Source organism: Chelon labrosus (assembly GCF_963514085.1).
Source record: "Chelon labrosus genome assembly, chromosome: 17".
Taxonomy (NCBI): domain Eukaryota; kingdom Metazoa; phylum Chordata; class Actinopteri; order Mugiliformes; family Mugilidae; genus Chelon; species Chelon labrosus.
The window spans coordinates 26,047,272-26,070,024 of record NC_140350.1 but is presented as its reverse complement, the minus strand read 5'-3'; the positions used below and the strand labels follow the sequence as shown (position 1 = coordinate 26,070,024).

The following is a 22,753-nucleotide window of genomic DNA, read 5'->3' as shown; positions in this document are numbered from 1 at the left end:
TGAGGGCTCTATCAGGGCTCTATCAGAGCTCTGTCAGGGCTCTATCAGGGCTCTACCAGGGCTCTATCAGGGCTCTATCAGGACTCTACCAGGGCTCTATCAGGACTCTGTCAGGGCTCTGTCAGGGCTCTATCAGGGCTCTATCAGGACTCTATGAGGGCTCTATGAGGGCTCTATCAGGGCTCTATCAGGACTCTACCAGGGCTCTATCAGGACTCTATCAGGACTCTGTCAGGGCTCTGTCAGGGCTCTGTCAGGGCTCTGTCAGGACTCTATCAGGGCTCTATCAGGGCTCTATCCTGACTCTATCAGGGCTCTATCAGGACTCTATCAGGGCTCTATCCTGACTCTATCAGGACTCTATCAGGGCTCTATCCTGACTCTATCAGGACTCTATCAGGGCTCTATCAGGGCTCTATCAGGACTCTATCAGGGCTCTATCCTGACTCTATCAGGACTCTATCAGGACTCTATCAGGGCTCTATCTTGTCTCTGTCAGGGCTCTGTCATGACTCTGTCAGGACTCTGTCAGGGCTCTGTCAGGGCTCTGTCCTGTCTCTATCAGGACTCTATCAGGACTCTGTCAGGGCTCTATCAGGGCTCTGTCAGGACTCTGTCAGGGCTCTATCTGGACTCTATCTGGACTCTATCAGGGCTCTATCAGGACTCTATCCTGACTCTATCCTGACTCTATCAGGACTCTATCAGGGCTCTATCCTGACTCTATCCTGACTCTATCCTGACTCTATCAGGACTCTGTCAGGGCTCTGTCAGGACTCTATCAGGACTCTATCAGGGCTCTATCAGGGCTCTATCAGGGCTCTATCAGGGCTCTATCCTGTCTCTATCAGGACTCTATCTGGGCTCTATCCTGTCTCTATCAGGGCTCTATCAGGGCTCTGTCAGGGCTCTATCAGGACTCTGTCAGGGCTCTGTCAGGGCTCTGTCAGGACTCTATCAGGGCTCTATCAGGGCTCTATCAGGGCTCTATCAGGGCTCTATCCTGGCTCTATCAGGGCTCTATCAGGGCTCTATCAGGACTCTATCCTGACCTGGTGAATAGTTTCATTCCAGATACATGATCATCTAATCTCAGCATCAGAACAAATTCCTGAATTCAAAATGTTTGACGTTGAAACATCAGCTGTTAGCATCTAGAAGCTAACACAAGCTCCCATTACATTAAGTTACAAGGTTATATCATTAGCCCAAACAAGCTAATGTTAGCCATTTAATTAGCCTAAACAAGCTAACTTAACTGTTACTATTTTGTCCATCACCATATTAAGCCCCGCCCACACTGATCTGATTGGATCTGATCAGATCTTTGCTGGAGACCTGTATATATTTGTAGGTGGAGGACGTTGGACTCATCCCAGGCTACAGGATCCAACATGGCCGACACTGACCCTGCTGTTGTTGTTGTTGTTGCTCAGTTTGTCCCAGGAGCTCAGCAGTCCGGACCAGAGCGCCGAGCTGAGGCCTCAGAGCCGGGCCGTGGTCTGGAACATCCCTCGCTTCTCTGGAGGAACTCAGCTCTCGCTTCTCTTCAAGGTGACAACCTCCATACAGACGCACGTTAGCATGCTAGCATGCTAGCTGCAGCAGGTTTAAATGTAGTACCACCAACAGGTCAGACATGTAATCACTCCTGATTATAAAGATGAACTAAACTGAATCTGTTCAGGGTCAGAATGATGATTATATTAATATCTATTGATGTTTTTTAGTTTGACATATGGTTTGTGAACTTCCTGGTGTTTCAGGTTTGGTTTTAGAGCTAAACAAGTAAATTAACCTTTGGTCTTTTAATGTATGAAACCAGGAAGAGAAGTAAAGGAGAACCAGAGGTTATTAGATTCACGTAAAAGCAGAAGAAGAAACTTCTTTGTCATGTATTTTATAATAATCACGTTTAACGCACAGAAAAGTCAGAATGTGTGGAGCTCTGAACATCAGAGCTAGCTTCAATGCTAGCTGTTCCCATTAGCTTCAGTGAGCAAATGCATAGATAGCTAATGCTAACGTGCTAAGCTAAAAGCTGTTGTGTCAGGTGGAGCCTCCTAGTGATGAACTGTGTGGTGATGTTTCAGCTGGACGTCCCGGGCCTCAGCTCAGCCTCCATGCTGGAGGTCGGTCCGGTCGGCCTGAGCTTCGAGCTGCCCAAGTTCACCGCCACGGGGCTTCAGATCCGCTTCCTGCGCCTGTCACCCGTTCAGCCGGGGCCCTCGCAGCGCTGGGTCCGATACGTCACCCACTCCGACTCCTACACCATCCGGATCTGAGATGGGTCCTCTCTGAATAATGCCCCGTTAATATTCTGTGTGTGACCTTGATATTTAAAGACTCAGCTGCAAATATTCCTTGGAACAAACTCTGTGTATCAGCAGCTTAGAGAGGAAGCTCCGAAAGCAGAAATCCACTGTGAAAAGATTCTGGTTTGTGCTGATTCAGTTAAATCCTCTTTGCTCACTTCTCTCTCTGCCTGCATCAGCGCTGAGCAGCCTTTGCTCTTTGACCTTTCACAAGTCCACTTTAACGACATGGCTTCCTCTGAGCGTCCGCTGAGGACGAGGTCTGCAGCCGCTCACACAAAAATAATATCCTGGAGGAGAGAGAGCAAAGAGGTCGGACATGTGACGGGAGTTTGTTCACGGGTTTAAAGAAGCAGCAGCAACAGTTCACTGTCAGACCTCGACTGTACGAGAGGAGGGTTCAACAAACTACAACAAACTAAAGAAGAGGGTTCTCTTGTAGTTTAAAGGACCACTGCACCATGTTGGTTTAAACCATAGTGTCTAGAACCAAGATGGCCGCCGTGTCTCTTCCTCCTGTCCTTGGTCAAACTGAGTCTAGAACTGGATCCAGGTTCTGGATGATCCGGTACCTCTGCTCTCTGTTCTACCTCCGTCAGTTACTAACAACATTTAAATCCAGCTCCATCATGGATTCGCACTTTGTAAATGCTGACGTAGCGAGCTAAATGCTAACGTAGCTAGCTAAATGCTAACGTAGCTAGCTAGCTTGAGGTCGGTTAGTTCACAACCATTCATTTAGTTGCAGACTGATGCTTAGTTACACCTTCTCATGGCAACATGACGCCACTCCCTGTTTCTGTAGTGTCATGTGCTTTAGTCCCGCCCACTAACGTGATGTGGGCGTGGCTTGTGACCTATACTGTAGCCAGTCACCAGGGAGAGCTCCACATTCTTTGAGGAGCCGTCATGGCGTCCGCTGGTTCGACAGACTGTGGTTTCACCCGGTCGGCCTCGTTGTCTCCGTTGTCAGAAGCCTTGGTGGCAACAAGTTGCTGGAAACATTTGGTCCATGTTGACGTGATGATGTCATGAAGTTGCTGCAGATTTGTGAGAATGAGAAACACGTTGAGAGTCGTTAGAAACATGGATCATCTCCCCAAGTCATGACGCAGCAGTCACAATATTCTCTAATGACCACATGATGGCGCTGACACGGACGAAAACCCTTCAACACCAACAAAGAAGAACCAGGACGCGTCCTCCAGATTGTTTTTATGTTTAATTTAAACCTTGAATGTGTTGTGATTAAAAAGCTGATGAACTAATAAATAACTCATCAAATTATCATCATTAGAAAGTGTTGAGTTTATTGTGGTGTAATAAGAAGTAAAATGAAAGTGTTTAATTATCTACATCCTCTGAGGCTGGAGGATGTCTCCCAACATCTGATGCTCAGTGTTTCCTGGTTGCTCTGAGTTGCGCAACATGATCTGCAGCAACGACACAAACACACACACACACACACACACACACACAGTACCACACACACACACACACAGTACCACACACACACACACACACACACACACACACACACACACACACACACACACACACACACACATACAGTACCACACACAGTACCACACACACACACAGAGCAGCCTTTGCGGAAGCCCGAGCACCGAGGCGGCGCTAAATTAAATTAGCATACTAACTAGTGATCTGAGCGCCGCCTTGGATGGACGGCTGAACGGAGCAGCCTCGACAACACTCCTTCTCTCCGCAGACCAGACACCTCCGAGTCCGGCCTCATTTTGTCGGGATCGTCCTGCCGTCCGCCTGCCGAGGAGATGGGGGACAAGGCGGGCACCAGGTAGGACGGCTAGGCTACACGGGCTAACGGCTAGTTAGCATCGCTTCTCACGCACTTCGCTAACGTTAGCAGCGGCGCTGCTGGCCCGGGCGGGCGGGGAAGGGGGGAGTCTTCCTGGCCCCGTGCACCGGAGATTTACCCGTTTTACTAGTAAACGGCAGACCCGCAGAGGACCGAGCCTCCCCCCCGGGTCGGGCTTCAGCCCCCAGGACGGTGACCTCTCTCGCTGGAGGCGAAGTTAGCGCAGCAGGGTGGGGTTAGCTAGTCGCGGTAGGACTCCGGTGGACAGGACCGTGTACCAGCCTCCGCTCGAGATCCGTCAAATTTAAATTCTTCGCTAAAGCACCAGTCTAACGGAAAGACAGACGAACTGTTAAAGCCGACTGTTTAATTAAACACACTCCCAACACTTACGGCTGTATTTGTTTTATTAAACAGGACGTTTTAACGGCGGACACAGGAATTCCCACGGTGCTTTTCCAACAAAACACGGCCGTAGCGTTAACGTTAGTGGGCGGTATCGACCCCTGGAAATCCGAACTTAAACTCAACACTTTGGTGAATGATAGCTCGGATTGATGGTCGATGTCAGCGCCGAGTTTATCAGCACATTCTAATGATCCATTAAACGCGTAGAGTCGTGTTAATTCCGGTTGACTGCATAACGGCTTAAAATCAAACATTTTCGAATGGAGTGTGGCGCGAGCGCACGTACAGGGAGCTATGCGGGCTAGCTGCTCCTCAATCAGGCTAACGGGGCGAGAGGAAACCGCAGGACGATGCTAATGAGCTGCTGGTTGTCTTTAAAGGTTCCTGTGTGGAACGAGCTGTCAGGGGATAAAACACAGGGACGGGTTCTGTTAAATGGGTCAGAACCGTTCCTCCCAGAGTGTTCATGTAAATCAGCTGCAGGTTGATTTGTTTTATTTATTGTAGAGTCTAAATGTTGATAACGGAGTTAAAGAGCGGACTCGGCTTTAATCTGACACAGAGCCTCTTTGTTCCTCAGCTCGTTGCTGCTTCTTAGTAAACACTGATTATATTTGTAATGTTTGGTGATGAGCTGCTGGACTCTTAACCTCTGCAGCGGTTGTTGTGAGCGGCCCAGATCTTAACTCTGCTGCCCAGCCACTTCCTGTCAGGAAACAGGTGGAAACACAAACAGTTCATCTAGAGACGTTCACACTGACCTCACACCTTCTCTTTTAGCTGCTCCACATTTATCTCAACACTTTACTGCTGCAGAAACTTAAAGCTTCTTTAACAGATATTATCTTCAACTCTTATGTCATGTGGTCACGTCACAGAGAAAAGGGTTTTAATTAAATGTACCGTCTGAGCTGAACATGAGCTCTGAAAGTGTCCTGAATTATCCATGGAAGTAAATCATTAGATCAAAGCTGAATATGTGGATTATATTAGACATTTATTTAATATTTCTTCTTTTAAAATAACCAAAACAAACTAACTCTGTTTGTTATTGTTGCCTTTAAATGTGATTAACTGATGGTTGGATGAGTTTACATACCAGTGGAGATGGATGGACCTGCTGATCTACACCTGTCACTAGAAGACGGTGAACAATAAATAACAACGTTTACGTAATTTGGAGCGTTTCATTAAAACCAGGGAGGAAAGTTTCCATCGTCTCAAACTGATCTGTGGTCATAAACATTCAGTCTGGATCATGACGCGTTTCACAGTTCGTCCAGTAGGGGGCGCTGTAGCTTCAACGCTAACTAGCTTGTTTGATGTGTCGCTAGATTTCCCTCGTTCACAAACCAGAACTAGTTGTTGTTCAGGCTAATGTTAATAAAATGGAAGCATTATCTTGTCTATGCTAACATAGCTCGCCCGACATAGTTGCTCATGTTAGCTTGTTTATGCTAACGTTAGCTGGTTTGTCCCAACGTAACCGCAGACATTAGCTTGTTATTAGGCGTGTTCGACTTCATGCAGATCTGTGCAGATCTGACTTGACGTGATGCATGCTGGGTTGTTCTGCTCATAGACCTCGAATATGATTGGTTAAAATGAACTTGTTCTACCCAGCATGCATCACGTCAAGTCAGATCTGCAAGTCGAACACGCCTACTATTTTAGGCACATGGACGTCACATATAAGACGTCACATAATTCTCTGCTCTGATTGGTTGGAGGATTGTCCAATAGATGCAGAGGCTTGTGTTTGTGTGTTAGCGAGCTAACTATAACTGAGCCATAACATTAGCTACCTCTGACGGTTAGCTATGAGCTAACGGTGTTGGACTAAGACTGAGCTGCGGCTTCCTTCCTGACAGCTGTGGTTAGGTTGAGAGAAAATAGTTCCTCCATGGTTCAGCTGATGATGAGTGGAAGGAGACGTAGCGTTGGAGCCGAGCTTGTTAAAGTTTCAGCCTCTCAGGATGGTTCATGGTTCAGTGTTGGAGCCAGTCCTCTCTTTAACTTTTATCTTTAGACGCCATCTAAATGTCACCAGGTCACACAGGAAGGACGGGCCAAACCGCCAAAATAAGAGCTCCGGCTGAGGAGGAAGTAGGGTTGGTCCTTTAACTGGTGCTGGTGTGAAGAAGAAATGAGTCATGTGTGGCTGGCTAATGAACGACAGAGCGCTGACCTTTGACCTGGAGGAAGACATGTTTCCTGTGGCTCTGACCGTCGTAGCGACGCTGACAGGAAGCAAAGATAAAACCAGTTTATTCAGTTTGAATTTAAACGGTGAGAGAAACTAAAATAACGACCAGGAAAAGATCAGCGGAGACTGGTTCTGTAACGTCTGGTTTTCTACTGGTTGGTGTCGACACTTTTCGCTGATTGAACTACCTGATGTTTTACTGAGGTCAGAGGTCAGAGGTCTGGTATCAGCTGGTATCAGCTGGTATCTGTTGACATGATGGAGGAGAGATGATGAAGTGTTGATGTGAAACCACCTCGACGTGTCCAGACATGAAGCTCCTGCTCCGGGTTGACGTCTTGTTTTGTCGTGGTCCCTGCAGTGCGTTGCTAACGCTAACCCTGCAGCTAACGCTAACCCTGCAGCTGACGCTAACCCTGCAGCTGACGCTAACCCTGCAGCTAACGCTAACCCTGCAGCTGGAACATTTAAAGGTGTTGACGTGAGGAGGGACGTCCCTCAGCAGCTCGGCCCCAGATAAACATCCCAGACTGGATCCATTATCAGCTGATCGGTCCCAGAGTAAAGACAGAACACAAAATCATTTAAAACATCTGCACCTGGCCACTTCATTAGGTACACTAGGCTCTGGGTTCTAATAACCGACAGATGTTGATTGATCCGTGTTCTCATGGTGGTGAAGAGATTAATTAGAAGTTTATATTTAAAGTTCAGCTGGAGGAAGACATCAGTCCTGTAGCTAATGATGACATCTAATCACATTATGATGATGATGATGATGACGATGACGACCAGGACGTCCAGAATAAAGACAGACTAAAACTAGAAGCAGCTGTAGCTCTTCTCTGTGGGAGGATCTGGGTCTGGGTCTGAGGCTGAGGCTGAGGCTGGATCTGGATCTGGATCTGGATCTGGATCTGAGGCTGAGGCTGGATCTGGGTCTGAGTCTGAGTCTGAGTCTGAGTCTGAGTCTGAGGCTGAGGCTGAGGCTGAGTCTGAGTCTGAGGCTGGATCTGGATCTGGATCTGGATCTGAGGCTGAGGCTGAGGCTGGATCTGGGTCTGAGTCTGAGTCTGAGTCTGAGTCTGAGGCTGGATCTGGATCTGAGTCTGAGTCTGAGTCTGAGTCTGAGTCTGAGTCTGGATCTGGATCTGGGTCTGAGGCTGGATCTGGGGCTGAGGCTGAGGCTGAGGCTGGATCTGGGTCTGAGTCTGAGTCTGAGTCTGAGTCTGAGTCTGAGGCTGAGGCTGAGGCTGGATCTGGGTCTGGGTCTGAGGCTGAGGCTGGATCTGGGTCTGAGGCTGAGGCTGGATCTGGGTCTGAGTCTGAGTCTGAGGCTGAGGCTGGATCTGGGTCTGAGTCTGAGGCTGAGGCTGGTTTGCATTTTGTTGTCTTGTGTAAAATGTAAAGCTGATACTTTGCATGTTCAGACCGTGTGGAAAACCCAACTCATTTTACTTTTAAATTAAATTCATCGTCTTCTAAACGTTTCAAACATGTGAGCAGCTGAAGTCGGTTCTGTTTTTATTTTCACATTTTAATTAGTGAAAGAGTTCATTTCTGAAGTTGTTGTGAATGAGTGAACGGTCTCAGCTCAGGTCAGAGTGATTAGATCAGTTTAGAGGTTGAGTCTCTAACTGATGACTGATTCATTAATTAGGACGTTTGTCTAAATGCTCATTAATCTGAAGACCTGGATTCATCTGGGCTCGTTGCTGGTCTGGTTCTTTCTCTCCTGATGAACTCAAACCGGTCACCGTCTGCAGATTCATGTGTGGTTCTTCATGGAGCTGCAGATAAAACCTTCCTCCAGCAGAGCTCAGATGTCCGAGCCTCCCCTGAACGCCTCGGCCTCAAACCAGAGACGTGAGGAGGAGAAACCGCCGCGGTTGTCGCTTCCTGTTTGTGTGTTGGTGGAGGGGTTGATGCTGAGAACATCAGCAGGTCCTGCTGGGCCCCAGTGCATCATGGGAAACCTGGAGCACTTTTAAAACAAATATATGACCACTGACATGCTAACCGTTAGCATCTGCTACAGCGAGCTCTGAGTCAGACCAGACTCTGGATTGGTCCAGACCCAGGAAGAGGTTTAGTTCAAGACGTCAACATTAAAAATAAAAATAAAACCAGTTTTAGACTGAATTAAACAGCTGGTGTCAGGGTTCTGATGAAAGATGTTTTAGATGTTTGTTCTTCTTCCTCCTGATAAATGACTCCATTAACGCTCTGTAGTGACATCCCATAATAACTCGGTCACATAAACCACTTCCCTGGTCGCTGTCAAACCAGGTTTATTTCAACACGGCAGGAAACTGAGACACTTCCTCAGATTATATTCACACAAACACTAACATGTCTTCTTCTTCTTCTTCTTCTTCTTCTTCTTCTTCTTCTTCTTCTTCTTCTTCTTCTTCTTTCTTTCCAAACCTCTCAGAGTTTTTAAGAAGTCCAGTCCCAACTGTAAGGTGAGTGAGCTGCTTCATTTAGTCTGAAATAAAAAACAAAAACACCAAAATAAAATAAAATGACAAAAACATAATTGATTACGTTGTCACTAAAAATATCAAATGCTTCTGGATTTAGAAATAAAAGCCTCCAGACGTCTTCATTGTGTCTGATCAGATCATAAACAGATTTAACTCGTAGCTCAGACGGATAAACTCCTCTGGTTCTTATTAAAGATGGAGCTGATCTACTGAGACGACTCTGACTCTTAGTTATTTACACCAGAACATATTCAAGTTACAGTTGTTTTTAAAGCTCAGGTCTAATGTGAGGAACTACACCCATCTATAGATAAAGGAGCAGACCGTGTGTTTGTGTTCTGGTGAAGACGTGTCAGTGTCTAAATATAACGTACGTTTGGACCTTTAATGTTAATATACCAAGAAATAATCAGTCCATCAGCTTCGGTGTTTGGTAATAAATAAAATAGGAAATAAATAAACTACAGGTTTGTACAGTTAATGAACCTCTTTGTTTAGTGACTGATCAAGTTTTCCAAATTATTCTTAAAATAATTAAAATACTGAAGAATGAAAACATCAGGCTGAGTTTAAATAAGATCAAGTTTCATTTAAAGTTCAGATTCATAAAATCCTTTTAAATATCATCTCAGCTGATCTGTGAGCCCCTGGTAATAATATAACGTATCTAACTGGAGGATCTGATTGGTCCACACAGGTCACAGTCTACCTGGGGAAGAGAGACTTTGTGGATCACCTGGACCACGTGGACCCAGTGGGTGAGTGGAGGAATGAAATCCAGTCTGGATGATTCTGAGTTAAAGTGTAAACGCGTAGAAACGCTGGAGTGAACTAGTTTAGTGGTGACTCAGCTGTTGGTCTTCCTTCCTGCTGACAGATGGAGTGATCCTGGTCGACCCCGAGTATCTGAAGGACAGGAAAGGTAGGCCGCGTCCCGGTCTCCCCGTAGACCTGAACCAAGGCTCTGGGTTTCATTCATTTAACTCGTTAGCGTCTCGCTGCCGTTCCTCTTTGCTTATTTTCTTTTGTAGTTGAGTAACTAAGAGTCTGGTTTTAACTTCTGCGTCATCTCCCGCTAACTTCCTCTTTTTTATTTTTAATCATATAAAACACAAAGTTCCACAATAACACCACAGACACACTTTATTTATTCTGTGACACACACATTTATAGTCAACACACACATCTACTTCTAGGAAATACTTTGTTTGTGTCGTCATGTTGTTAGCTAACACGTCTGGCTAGTAAACGTTAGCCTGGACGTCAGACTGACGCTAATTTTCTTTTGGCTGAACATTATCTTGTTTAGGCTAACTAGATGGCTAATGTTAGCCTGATTATGCTAACTTGTATTTCTCCTCCTCTTCATAGTCTTCGTCACGCTGACGTGTGCGTTTCGTTACGGCCGTGAAGACCTGGATGTGCTCGGTCTGTCTTTCCGGAAGGATCTCTACATCTCCACCTTCCAGGTCAGAGCTGAAACTACTGAAGCTCTTTAAAGTTCTTCTGTTAAACATTTCATTAGCCTAAACCAGCTAACGTTAGCATTTCATCAGGCTAATCAACATAATGTTAGCTACTACATTAGCCTAAACCAGCTAACGTTAGCATTTCATCAGGCTGATCAACATAATGTTAGCTACTACATTAGCCTAAACCAGCTAACGTTAGCATTTCATCAGGCTGATCAACATAATGTTAGCTACTACATTAGCCTAAACCAGCTAACGTTAGCATTTCATCAGGCTGATCAACATAATGTTAGCTATTACATTAGCCTAAACCAGCTAACGTTAGCATTTCATCAGGCTGATCAACATAATGTTAGCTACTACATTAGCCTAAACCAGCTAACGTTAGCATTTCATCAGGCTGATCAACATAATGTTAGCTACTACATTAGCCTAAACCAGCTAACGTTAGCATTTCATCAGGCTAATCAACATAATGTTAGCTACTACATTAGCCTAAACCAGCTAACGTTAGCATTTCATCAGGCTAATCAACATAATGTTAGCTACTACATTAGCCTAAACCAGCTAACGTTAGCATTTCATCAGGCTAATCAACATAATGTTAGCTACTACATTAGCCTAAACCAGCTAACGTTAGCCATTTCATCAGGCTAATCAACATAATGTTAGCTACTACATTAGCCTAAACAAGCTAACGTTAGCCATTTCATCAGGCTAATCAACATAATGTTAGCTACTACATTAGCCTAAACCAGCTAACGTTAGCCATTTCATCAGGCTAATCAACATAATGTTAGCTACTACATTAGCCTAAACAAGCATCGCTGGCCTCATATAAATAACTTCATTCAGATGATGTTATCACTACTGTTACTCTTCTGTCCATCACCACATTAAGCCCCGCCCCCACCATCTGATTGGTCCAGCACATCTTTGCTGGAGCAGAATCAGTTCCCAACAGACAGACTGTAGAACATTTGCATCTTTTTGTCCTTCTCTGTTACTTAGCTGTGTTGACGTCATATTTGATGTTTATGTTTTAAAAGTCGTCTGTACCGAATGTTTTGTCCGTCTGTCTCAGGCCTTCCCTCCGGTGCCTGAAGAACGTAAACCCAACAGCCGGCTGCAGGAGAGGCTGCTGAAGAAGCTCGGCCAACATGCACACCCCTTCTACTTCACGGTGAGTTATCATGAAACAGTCCTCCAGCCAATCAGAGACCTCTAGGTCAACGCTAAGTAGCTACTGATGCTAAAACACGCTAACATTAGCCTAAAACTATAACAAGATAATGTGAGTAGTTTAGTTAGCACAAACAATCTGACATTAGCCTTAACAAGGTAACATTAGCAACTACGTTGGCTGAAATAGGTTAATGTTAGCAGCAATATTAGCATAAACAAGATAGCATTAGCCTTTTAATTAGCCTAAACAAGATAGCGTTAGCCTTTTAATTAGCCTAAACAAGATAGCGTTAGCCTTTTAATTAGCCTAAACATAGCGTTAGCCTTTTAATTAGCCTAAACAAGATAGCATTAGCCTTTTAATTAGCCTAAACATAGCGTTAGCCTTTTAATTAGCTTAATCAACATAGTGACTTTAGGAATCGATGTCTTTACTTTGCTGCTCTTTAACCAATAAATCACTGGGTCAGTTTATTGGTTCATTATTGTCTCACGTGATTCATTTGGTTTAAAAGTAGTTGTAAGATAATTTTGGGATGAATACAAAATGAAATGTTCTCAAGAAACAGAAAACAGAATCACAAACCAAACCACAGTGAGACGATCTAACGCTTCTGGTTCATAAGGTTTATATTTAAGGCTGGTTGAGGACTTTGTCTCCTCTGGACGTGAACAGATTTGTAGTTGTCTTTTTAAAATCACACTTGATCTCAGAGGAAGAAGAAACAAACATAGGTCTCTGTGTTCACACACTGAGGCAGAAACTCAGGGCGTTCCCACCATCACTGATTTCCCCATGAGGTCAAGAACCTTTTGAGGAACTCAGGACGTTGAGAACTGAACTTCCTGCTCATTGAGAGGCGCTGAAAATGTGAACAGAGCTCTAGTTACGCTGTTTTCCTTCTTCCTGGAAAAGTTGTGGTGGAAAAGGGCGCTGACTTCCTGTTTGGTGGTTGAACAGTCTCTGGACTGACCACAGTTTATATCACTTCATCAGAATTAGAAACAGTAGCTCCTCCTAGCCTCCCAGCTAATAGTAGCTCCTCCTAGCCTCTCAGCTAACAGTAGCTCTTCCTAGCCTCTCAGCTAACAGCAGCTCCTCTTAGCCTCCCAGCTAACAGTAGCTCCTCATAGCCTCCCAGCTAACAGTAGCTCCTCCTAGCCTCTCAGCTAACAGTAGCTCCTCCCAGCCCCTCAGCTAACAGTAGCTCCAGCTAACAGCAGCTCCTCCTAGCATCCCAGCTAACAGTAGCTCCTCCTAGCCTCTCAGCTAACAGTAGCTCCTCCTATCCCCCCAGCTAACAGTAGCTCCTCCTAGCCTCTCAGCTAACAGTAGCTCCAGCTAACAGTAGCTCCTCCCAGCCTCCCAGCTAACAGTAGCTCTTCCTAGCCTCTCAGCTAACAGTAGCTCCTCCTATCCTCCCAGCTAACAGCAGCTCCTCCTATCCTCCCAGCTAACAGTAGCTCCTCCTATCCTCCCAGCTAACAGTAGCTCCTCCTATCCTCTCAGCTAACTGTAGCTCCTCTTAGCCTCCCAGCTAACTGTAGCTCCTCCTAGCCTCCCAGCTAACAGTAGCTCCTCTTAGCCTCCCAGCTAACAGCAGCTCCTCTTAGCCTCCCAGCTAACTGTAGCTCCTCCTAGCCTCCCAGCTAACAGTAGCTCCTCTTAGCCTCCCAGCTAACAGTAGCTCCTCTTAGCTTCCTAGCCTCCCAGATTTGTTCTTCTTCGGTGTTGTCAGGTTTTCAGGCTGGTGCCCCCTAGTGGTCATACATTGACAGGTGAAATGTGAACCTTTAATTGTTCATGCTAACGTATAGCATCAGTGACATTTCTTTGTGTCTGATGTTGTGTTCAGTGTCAGAGTGATTTCTCTTTTATTTTTCCTCAGATTCCTCAGAACCTCCCATGTTCAGTCACTTTACAGCCCGGCCCAGAGGACACCGGCAAGGTACCGCCACCACCTCCTGCTGCAGTGACAGCGGATTCAAACTATGAAAGGAGCTTTTAACGTGGAGTTTTATTCATGCTGTTTGATTTATTCATCTTCCTCCGTGTTCCCTCCTCTTCTCTGCAGGCCTGCGGTGTCGACTTTGAGATCAGAGCTTTCTGTGCCAAGTCAATAGAGGAGAAGATTCACAAGAGGTGAGTTCAGCCTCAGTCAGTGAATTTATCAGTTAGATTATCAGAACGTTTACTCCAGCGTAATTATGATTTCAACAGGAAATCCCTTTAGCGTCACCATTAGCATCTCCATTAGCGTCTGCTCTAGACTCGCGCTCTGACCACCAACCAACAGAATAAACTCCAGCTCCAGTGGACAGATGATTCAATTTTAGGAACCGTTCTTCTTCTTTCTCTTCTTCTGTGATTTAGTCAGTGTTGTTGCCGCTCCGTTAGCTTGTCCCGTCGTATCCAGGTGAATCTGTAGCATGGTGTTGTTGCAGGAACTCGGTGCGTCTGGTGATCAGGAAGGTCCAGTACGCTCCAGAGAAGCCTGGTCCTCAGCCCATGGTGGAGACCACCAGAAGCTTCCTGATGTCGGACAGATCCCTGCACCTGGAGGCCTCTCTGGACAAAGAGGTACATGGACACGCCTTCACGGGAACAGCTGCTACAAACATTATGACATCCAACCTCCAACATCTCTGGAGATGGAATGTGTGAATGAAAATTAAATCTTTAATCTTTAACATTATTGATCACAGAGTTCAGATTAATTCATGTTTTCTTTTAGAGTTGAGTCTGGTTTAATTATTGATCTGCTAATGGTTGCTAATTAGCATGCCTAGTAGCATTGACATTAGCATCTGTTCTGGAGAACAGCTTCACCTTCGGTTTAAAGTCACCTTCATTAACGTCCTGATTGTTAGCTGATCAGGACTAAACCTCTAACGACTGCTGGTGTCTCTCTGGTATTGACAGTGATCCATTCTTTAAACATCAGCTGAGCCTTAGGACCACGTTGGTCGTGTATTTTAAATTAAAGCACAGGTAATCAGAGATGTCCTCTTTCTCCCATGATGCACTGGTGCAGCTGTATTACCACGGGGAGCCCATCAGCGTCAACGTCCACGTCACCAACAACTCCACCAAGACCGTGAAGAGAGTCAAGATCTCTGGTACGTCTGTGACCTGACTCTGAATGCTGACTTTAAATAATAATAATCATAAATAATGATGATGATGATGATGATGATGTCCTGTCTCTGCAGTGCGTCAGTATGCAGATATCTGCCTCTTCAGTACTGCCCAGTATAAATGTCCCGTGGCTCAGCTGGAGGCAGAGTAAGTTTAATCTGTTTATGTCTCAGATCAGTTTTAAAACTCATCAGGAAACTGTTTAATGAGTTGCCTTCCTTTGTTGTCCTTCTGATTGGTCTGCTAACCACCAATCAGAAGGCTCCTACCCTTTATCAAGCCCCGCCTCCCTATGTCCCTGCTGCTAGCTTAGACGGTAACACGCTGAAAACCTAGTTAGCATTAAAAGTCGTAAAAGCATTTCTTAAAAAACAGTGGACAAGTTTAGCAGTGCTGACTAGCATTAGCATGGTTGCTAACTTTAGCCATCCCACCTCCATTCTACCTCTGTTCCAATGCTAACAAACATGGATGGCTAACCCAGCAACACAAACGCAGTAATGATTGGTGCTCAGCGGACCAATCAGAAGGTTAGTTATGACTCTCAAAGCCGCCCCCTGCTGGTCATTAGAGAGAGACCAGGTTCATTTATTACTCACAGGTTATAACGTTAACAGGATGAAACCAGTTTAACTCCACCTAGCTAACTCCAGCTAGCTAGCTAACTCCACCTAGCTAACTCCACCTAGCTAACTCCAGCTGGCTAGCTAACTCCAGCTGGCTAACTCCACCTAGCTAACTCCAGCTGGCTAACTCCACCTAGCTAACTCCAGCTGGCTAACTCCAGCTAGTTCGACAGCGTAGCCGGTCACTAACTCTGCATAACTTGGTAGAAGTGCAGCGTGTTTTTATTTCCATTTGAGACACGTGACTCTGTCTCTTTCAGGTTTTATGGTTGATTAGTTTTTTGTTTAAATCTCTGATTAAATGTTGACTGAAGGGGGCGGGGTTTAGCTGAAGGCTTTGATTGACAGCAGCGTGTCGTCTCCACAGTGACCAGGTGTCGTCCAGCTCCACCTTCTGTAAGGTGTACACTCTGACCCCGACACTGGACAAGAACAGAGAGAAGAGAGGACTCGCTCTGGACGGGAAACTCAAACATGAAGACACCAACCTGGCCTCATCCACCATGTAACACACACACACACACACACACAGGCTCACCTGGTGTACAGGTGTGGGGGTGTGGTCACGTGACGCTCTGTTCTGTGTTTCAGAGTGAAGGACGTGACCAACAAGGAGGTGCTGGGGATCCTGGTGTCCTACAGAGTCAAAGTGAAGCTGGTGGTTTCACGTGGAGGGTACAGCACACACACACACACACACACACACACACACTTCCTGCTCTGCTGACATCACTTCCTGTCCTCTTCCTCAGGGCGTCCTGTAAATGTCATGGTTGTCGTGTCTGTAGAGTTTAAAGTTTAAAGTCAAACAGACGTGAACCAGGTTAAATAATGTGGCCCTTCAAAATAAAAGCCCAGCTCCTGCTTCCTGCTTCCTCCTCACCGTGTTTGCTTCCACATCAGGTTGTTGTGATCGTGTTGCCTCCTGCTTTTCATTTCACTCCCTCCCCCCTCTGTGTTTTTGGCGTTCTATGCCCCCCCCCCCCCCCGCAGGATGCTGCGAAGCGTGTTGGAGAGGTAAATGTGTAAAACACAACCTGGTTTTAATCGTGTTCTAATCATTGAATCTGGAATGAAGCAGTTTTAATAAAGAAACTTTAATTCACTTCAGTCTGAATGAATCTGAGTCGTCAGAGACCGTTCTGTCTGAATAAACAGATTCTACAAAACAAGAAGAAACAGTTTAATAAAAAGACTGAATCCTTTTAAATTCCATATAAACAGAAGTTAATTAACTGAAAGTGGATTAAACTTAATGTCACTTAAAATAAACAAATGATTTATAAATACAATTTATAAAATATTTAAAAAGAATCTTTGTTTAACTCACTTTGACTCATTTTATCTGGTTTGAACTGGTTTAAGAACCAGATGTAAACTGGATCAACGTGGGTTTAAACCGGTTTAATAAGTCGTGATGATATTTATTGTAATTTCATTTTAATTTTGCATGAAGTCTTGATCAGTAAACATGGACAGGATCCAGGTCAGTCATGAGTTTGGTCTGGATCCTGATTGGTCGTCGTCTTGTTTCCTCAGAGACGTGTCGGTGGAGCTGCCCTTCATCCTGATGCATCCTAAACCCGTGGAGCCGCCGGCGTCCCGCCCTCAGTCAGGTGAGTCACAGCTTCCATCGTTTCCTTGGAGACGAGAGACGCCGTGACATGCTAATGCTAATGCTAATGCTAATGTGTGTGTTACAGCTGTGCCAGAGATGGACCCGCCCATCGACACCAATTTGATAGAGTTCGACACAAAGTGAGTATCTGACGTGATTCAGATGAATCTAGATTCAAAACGGGACCTGGTCTGGATCAAAGCTGTCTGGTTTAAACACATTAATCCAGTTTGAATCGTATGTAAAGCCTTCTGTCGCTGCTTCAGTAAAGGTTTAAACTGGTTTAAACACTTATGACCTGTACTGCAGCCAGCCACCAGGGGGCGGGGCTCCACATGCTTCGAGGAGCCGTCATGGCGTCCGCTGGTTCTACAGGCGGTGGTTTACACTCGTTGGGTTGATGGTTTTCTTCCTGCAGCGTCTCACATGTGAATGAATGAATGAATGAATCAGCTGATGTCGTCACTGTCCTCGTCTCTCAGCAGCGTCTCCCAGGACGACGACTTTGTCTTCGAGGACTTCGCCCGCCTGCGACTGAAAGGTGTGGTGGACGACAAGGACGAGGACTGCTAGGAGACGACCCACGCTCGCTCTGAAACCACAACACACACACACACACACACACCCACACACCCACACACACACAACAACACACACACACACACGCACACACACACACACACACACACACACATCACGCTACATTCCCGGCGGAGGGTGATGATGATGATGATGATGTTCATGGAGGTGGTGTTCTTCCTCTCTAGCTTCGTCCATCCGTCTCCTGTCCAACGTCGACTGGCTGCAGGACAGGTGTGGGAGGGGGGAGGGGGGTTCAGGTGTGGGCGGGGCTTCGTCTTCTTCTTGTTTCTTTCTCTGAATGTCGACGGCCATCTTGTACAAAACAGAATCTATATTTGGAGCTGTGTGTGTGTTGACTAGTGAAAAATACTATAGATGCTTTCTGTCATCGCCGCGGCAACGAGAGGAAACCAACATTCACACGAGTCTTAACGGGCGTTTCACCAGCATCCTCCTCTTCCTCCTCTTCTTCATCTTCCTCCTCTTCCTCCTTCCAGCGTCGATAGAGTCAAACTTCTGCAGCTTCGTCGTCTTTTAGTGAAACGAAGGAAACTTTAAAGCTTCAAACCGTGACTGAAACCAAACTGAATCCAGACAGGAAGTCCTTTTATTTAACAAAATAAAACAGGCAGCGTCAGCTGACTGGAGGACCGTTAAAGAAATAAAAGAAGCGGCTCCAACATTTAATGACAGAAGAAGAAAATCAGAGTTGATGTTTGACGCTGGAGGAAACTCTGCTGCTGTTCATGAAGAAACGTGTCGTGCCTTTAAACGCCAACTCTTTCCTTTTAATTCAGTGTCAAACGTCTTTTATTTTATTCTCAAACTAAACCGTCTAGAAACGTTATTCAACTATTTAGTAAATGTTCTTTAAATCTAACGACTGACTTTAAACTCTGTATTTAAACATTTCTAACTTTATTCTTTTATTATAAATTCAGCTGCAGACGATAATTATTATTATTATTAGTGATTTATTGAAACTGTTTTTATTTTTAATATTGAATCGTTGCCAATGAATTAATGAACAGCTCAACGTTGACGGCCAAAATAATCTGAACAGCAGCAGCGTCTCCTTTCAGCTCCTGCTCCTGCTCTTCTTCCTCCTCTTCCTCCTGCTCTTCTTCCTCCTCCTCCTCCTCTTCCTCCTGCTCCTCCTCTTCCTCCTCCTCCTCCTGATGAAGGTCTAAAGCTCCAGTTTCTTTCTCTTCGTTCGGTGTCGCTGCTTCTTTTTCTTAAAGAGAAAACTTGTTCGTCGTTGTCAAACTTGTCGCTTGATAAAATTTATTTTTTACTCCACACACACGTGTCAGGTGACTCAAGTGCTGCCCTCTGATTGGACAAAAGTCAAACCCGTCCCTCTGGCATGTTTTATTTCTGACTTTCTGCGAGCAGTGCTGTGGCCTCCTCTTCCTCCTCCTCCTCCTCCTCTTCATCGTGAATATTTGGGGCGACTCAGCTTCGTGTGAAAAGATTTGGACAAGTGCCACGCCCCCCTCCCCCCCACCTCACCCCCGCCCCGTACCAAACAGGAAGTGATTTCTGCGCCACCAGAGCAGAGTCTGATTATTATGCTTCTTCTTCTTCTTCTTCAAATTATAATTATTATAATAATTATTATTATTATTCTGGTGACTTCTTACTTCTACTGTATCATCACTGCGACCATGATTATTCTCATAATCATCTGAGAGTCTATTGTTTCGCCATGTATTTTTTATTTTGAGATTTTTATTTTAGTTTTCTTTTTATTATTAAAGGTAAAATGAACTAACGGACGCCGGCCTCGCTCTTTATTTAACTTTATTGACTCTGAAGCTTCTAGAAAACAGACAAACACACGGAAAGGTCAAAGGTCAGAGCGGCGTCATAGGGCGTCGTAGTCGTCGTCGTCTTCGTGCTTCCTCTTCAGAGACTCTGCGGCCGAGTTCTGCGACACCATGTTGGTGGTGATGAGGATGTTCTTGGAGCCAATCAGAGACGGGTTGATGAGGACGTTGGAGACGGGCGTGGACGGTGTCGCTGTCGGGACAAAGGAGAGAAGCCTCGTTAATTAAGCTAATTAAATGGCTAACCTCGCTGCTAACGTCAAGTCAACCAATGTAGCTGCTCATGTTAGCTTATAGGCTAATGCTAGCATTTATTAGCATCAGGTGCTAGTAATAAATGCTCGGGCATAATGAAGGAAAGTCTGTTGGGATCTGGTTCTGCTGGGCCAATCAGAGGGGCGGAGCTTAATGTGATGATGGACAGATCATAGACGTCATCTGAGAACCATGGAGTAGTGATCTGTATGAGGCTACGGTTAGCTGCTGTATTAGCCTAAACAATCCAGCTACCTTCATTAGGTGGTACATGTTAGCTAGGCTAATGAAACAGCTAACAGCTGATTATGAATCTGTCCAGGTTAGTGTTAGTGATAAATAATAAACTGGTTCTTACTGGTTTTGGCCGAGGCCGTCTGGGAGGGCGGGATCTGAACGGTGAACCTCTGACCCGTCAACGACACCGGAGCTCCAACTTTAGTGGAGACCGACTGGACGGAGGGAGTTCCTGTGGAGGAAACGGGTCAGAACCGGTTTATCTCCAGAGGCAGGGTTCTGGTCTACAGGAACTCACCGAGCGTCGGCGTGCTGGGTCTGCTGGAGACGGCGCCGACGCTGAGACGAGGAACCGTGATCCTGCCGGCCGACGACGACACCTGCAGCAGAACACACCTGAGTTAGAGGTGAAGGGTTCAGGTGAGAGGGAGGACAGGAGAGGAAGGAGACTCCACCTTCTTCTGGACAGACTTCAGTCGGTAGTTGGGGGCAGTCAGACAGTAGCGGTCCGGGGGGAGTCGAGGGCCGGCGTACGGTTTGATGAGGGGCAGAGGAGTCTGGTTCTTCTGTCTGGCGACTTCCAACAGGAACTGGACACAGAATCATCAACATTTAACAGGTTTAAACTATTCAACCGACGCTGGAGCTCATGTTTGCTCCTCCACAGTCTGAGGCTAATGCTACACTAGCCTGATGCTATCCCTGATGGACTCCTCATAGAGAGGACAGAGTCTTACGTCTCGAGGCGGCGGCGACGTGAACGACTGGTCCATGCGGCACTGGATCGCCAGTTTGATATCATCGGCGTCCACGCTAGACTTCTTGGCGTGCGTGGAGTAGATCTTGGCGTCCTCGATGATGGTCGTCACGTATCCTGGAGACAGAAGAAGAGTCACGTCAGTAATCGGTTCATGATTCTCTGATCGTTGGAAACTACACTTCAACAGGTCGTTCAGCAAGAGAGACACGTCACAGCCTGTCCCAACATCTGGATCATGTCTCCAAGGCAACCAGCAGCTGTTGATGGTTCTGATCCAGCGGTAGGTAGAGATCCATTAGAGACAGCAGCTGTGACCACATGATGGCGCTGCTGATTTACAGACACACAAACTGAGATCAGATCTCAAGTGCTGGCTGGGGACGCATGTGGAGACACATTTATATTAAGACCAGGTGGATGGACAGGTGAGACCAGGTGGGACCAGGTGAGACCAGGTGCTTCCTGTAGCTTGACTCACTGTAGGTGAACTCCAGCATCTGGTTGATGACTCTGGGCTCGTACTCTGTGATCCCCATGTCCTTCAGGATCTGGATCATCACCTGAAAACACGTCGTCTTCATCAAACACAACAAACATGGCGCCGTCTGCTCATCCAGTCATCTGTAGGTTTGTCTCTGGGTTATTTACTATTAATTAATGTTAACAGAATAAAACCTGTCTCTGGTGTTTAACCGACTCATTATCAAAACAAACCGATTTATTAACTGATTAATTCATTCAGACTGAACCTCTCTCTCCTACATGTCCGTTGAAAATCATAAATCCAGACTAAAGTCAAATATAAACTAACTCTGATCAAATATTCACATTATTTACTTGTTTACTGTCAAACGGAAATAAGCTAACGGCTAGGCTAACATGTAAGCTCTTATTGTTTTGAACGGTAAGCTAAATGCTAGGTAAGCTAAATGCTAGGTAAGCTGCTAAGCTACCTGTCCGCGGAGGCGTTTAAACAAACCCGGAAGCAGGATTAACTCAAACTGTAGGTGAATATGAAATAAATCTTAAAACCGTCATTTATTGTCGTTACCTGAGCATCTTTCGGGATCGTTTTAGGAGCAGACATTTTAATTTCCCCCCGTAGCGGCTGCGCGGCTCCTTCTTCTTCTACGGTTCAGGCTCCTAAACACTTCCGTGTGTGCTGCCGCCTACAGGCGGAGAGGGAGAACTACAGGACGTTGATCAAATGTTATTTAAAAACCTGTAAAATATCTTGATTTTATGATTTTAAATATGTTTATTTTATCTACTATTAACATGATAATATATGTACTGCACATAATAATAATTCACTTTCATTTAAAACTTCATTTTGTTATTAATAATAATAATAATAATAATAATTGTTAATAATAAAATAATATTATTCTCCATCCACAGCTCTCAGAACTGTTCCTTCTGTGAAGCAGATATCACACATCATTTAATGTTTTCATGTGTGACCCTGCTTCTGTTTTTATATTATTCAGTCGCTGTTTAATTCATGAGTCAAAGGTTGTTTTTGCTGCTTCAGACTGTGTCTATTTTATATTGTGTATTTTATATTGTGTATTTTATATTGTGTATTTTATATTGTGTATTTTATATTGAGTATTTTATATTGTGTATTTTATATTGTGTATTTTATATTGAGTATTTTATATTGAGTATTTTATATTGTGTATTTTATATTGTGTATTTTATATTGAGTATTTTAACACACGTCAATGTTAAATCAGTAGATGTGGATAATTCAGTTTATACAACATAGAGTCTACAGGGGGCGCTGCAGGAA

General features: G+C 45.2%; 4 protein-coding genes across 7 annotated transcripts in view; 2 read left to right on the top strand and 2 right to left on the bottom strand.

Annotated features, from left to right (window-relative positions):
* ap4m1 (adaptor related protein complex 4 subunit mu 1) overlaps positions 1–3,597 on the top strand; it is a 13,246-nt gene extending 9,649 nt beyond the window's left edge. For all 3 annotated transcript variants that reach the window (XM_084564118.1, XM_084564117.1, XM_084564116.1), the window contains 2 exons: positions 1,437–1,554; positions 2,094–3,597. In XM_084564118.1, the coding sequence (XP_084420244.1) occupies positions 1,437–1,554; positions 2,094–2,285 (310 nt within the window). In that variant the 3' untranslated portion in view covers positions 2,286–3,597. The remainder of the gene's footprint in view (positions 1–1,436; positions 1,555–2,093) is intronic.
* Positions 1–3,883, bottom strand: part of LOC311502011 (neuronal acetylcholine receptor subunit alpha-10-like) — a gene marked incomplete at its 5' end in the record, with an annotated part of 44,309 nt that extends 40,426 nt beyond the window's left edge. The window contains one exon of the mRNA XM_084564120.1: positions 3,838–3,883. Within this exon, the coding sequence (XP_084420246.1) occupies positions 3,838–3,883 (46 nt within the window). The remainder of the gene's footprint in view (positions 1–3,837) is intronic.
* Positions 3,884–3,885: 2 nt separating this feature from the next.
* On the top strand, positions 3,886–19,655 carry LOC311502013 (arrestin red cell). 2 transcript variants are annotated; one of them, XM_084564123.1, is made up of 16 exons: positions 3,886–4,134; positions 9,204–9,234; positions 9,953–10,013; positions 10,133–10,177; positions 10,627–10,724; positions 11,812–11,910; positions 13,802–13,861; positions 13,988–14,055; positions 14,358–14,493; positions 14,948–15,032; positions 15,126–15,198; positions 16,045–16,182; positions 16,269–16,352; positions 17,217–17,293; positions 17,381–17,435; positions 17,781–19,655. In XM_084564123.1, the coding sequence occupies exons 1-16, from the start codon at positions 4,112–4,114 to the stop codon at positions 17,866–17,868; spliced, it is 1,221 nt and encodes a 406-aa protein (XP_084420249.1). In that variant the 5' UTR covers positions 3,886–4,111; the 3' UTR covers positions 17,869–19,655. The 2 variants fall into 2 exon arrangements, with proteins under 2 accessions (XP_084420249.1, XP_084420248.1); XM_084564122.1 differs by having other exon boundaries at positions 3,891–4,134; positions 17,778–19,655.
* A 2-nt stretch (positions 19,656–19,657) lies between these two features.
* On the bottom strand, positions 19,658–22,145 carry taf9 (TAF9 RNA polymerase II, TATA box binding protein (TBP)-associated factor). Its single transcript, XM_084564135.1, has 7 exons — positions 22,010–22,145; positions 21,437–21,518; positions 20,936–21,072; positions 20,654–20,788; positions 20,497–20,578; positions 20,320–20,430; positions 19,658–19,899 (listed from the first exon to the last, which is right to left on the bottom strand). The coding sequence occupies exons 1-7, from the start codon at positions 22,043–22,045 to the stop codon at positions 19,745–19,747; spliced, it is 738 nt and encodes a 245-aa protein (XP_084420261.1). The 5' UTR covers positions 22,046–22,145; the 3' UTR covers positions 19,658–19,744.
* Positions 22,146–22,753: the final 608 nt, after the last annotated feature.

What these genes read in the sequence shown, in the direction of transcription:
- LOC311502013 (XM_084564122.1), top strand. Translation starts at nt 4,112, where the DNA reads ATGGGGGACAAGGCGGGCACCAG. An exon ending in GAGGAGAAGATTCACAAGAG is followed by an intron (nt 14,056 to 14,357) that starts GTGAGTTCAGCC and finishes GTGTTGTTGCAG; the next exon opens with GAACTCGGTGCGTCTGGTGA. An exon ending in GTGGCTCAGCTGGAGGCAGA is followed by an intron (nt 15,199 to 16,044) that starts GTAAGTTTAATC and finishes TCGTCTCCACAG; the next exon opens with TGACCAGGTGTCGTCCAGCT.
- taf9 (XM_084564135.1), bottom strand. Translation starts at nt 22,045, where the DNA reads ATGTCTGCTCCTAAAACGATCCCGAAAGATGCTCAG. An exon ending in CGATCCCGAAAGATGCTCAG is followed by an intron (nt 21,519 to 22,009) that starts GTAACGACAATA and finishes ACGTGTTTTCAG; the next exon opens with GTGATGATCCAGATCCTGAA. An exon ending in ACCCAGCACGCCGACGCTCG is followed by an intron (nt 20,431 to 20,496) that starts GTGAGTTCCTGT and finishes TTTCCTCCACAG; the next exon opens with GAACTCCCTCCGTCCAGTCG.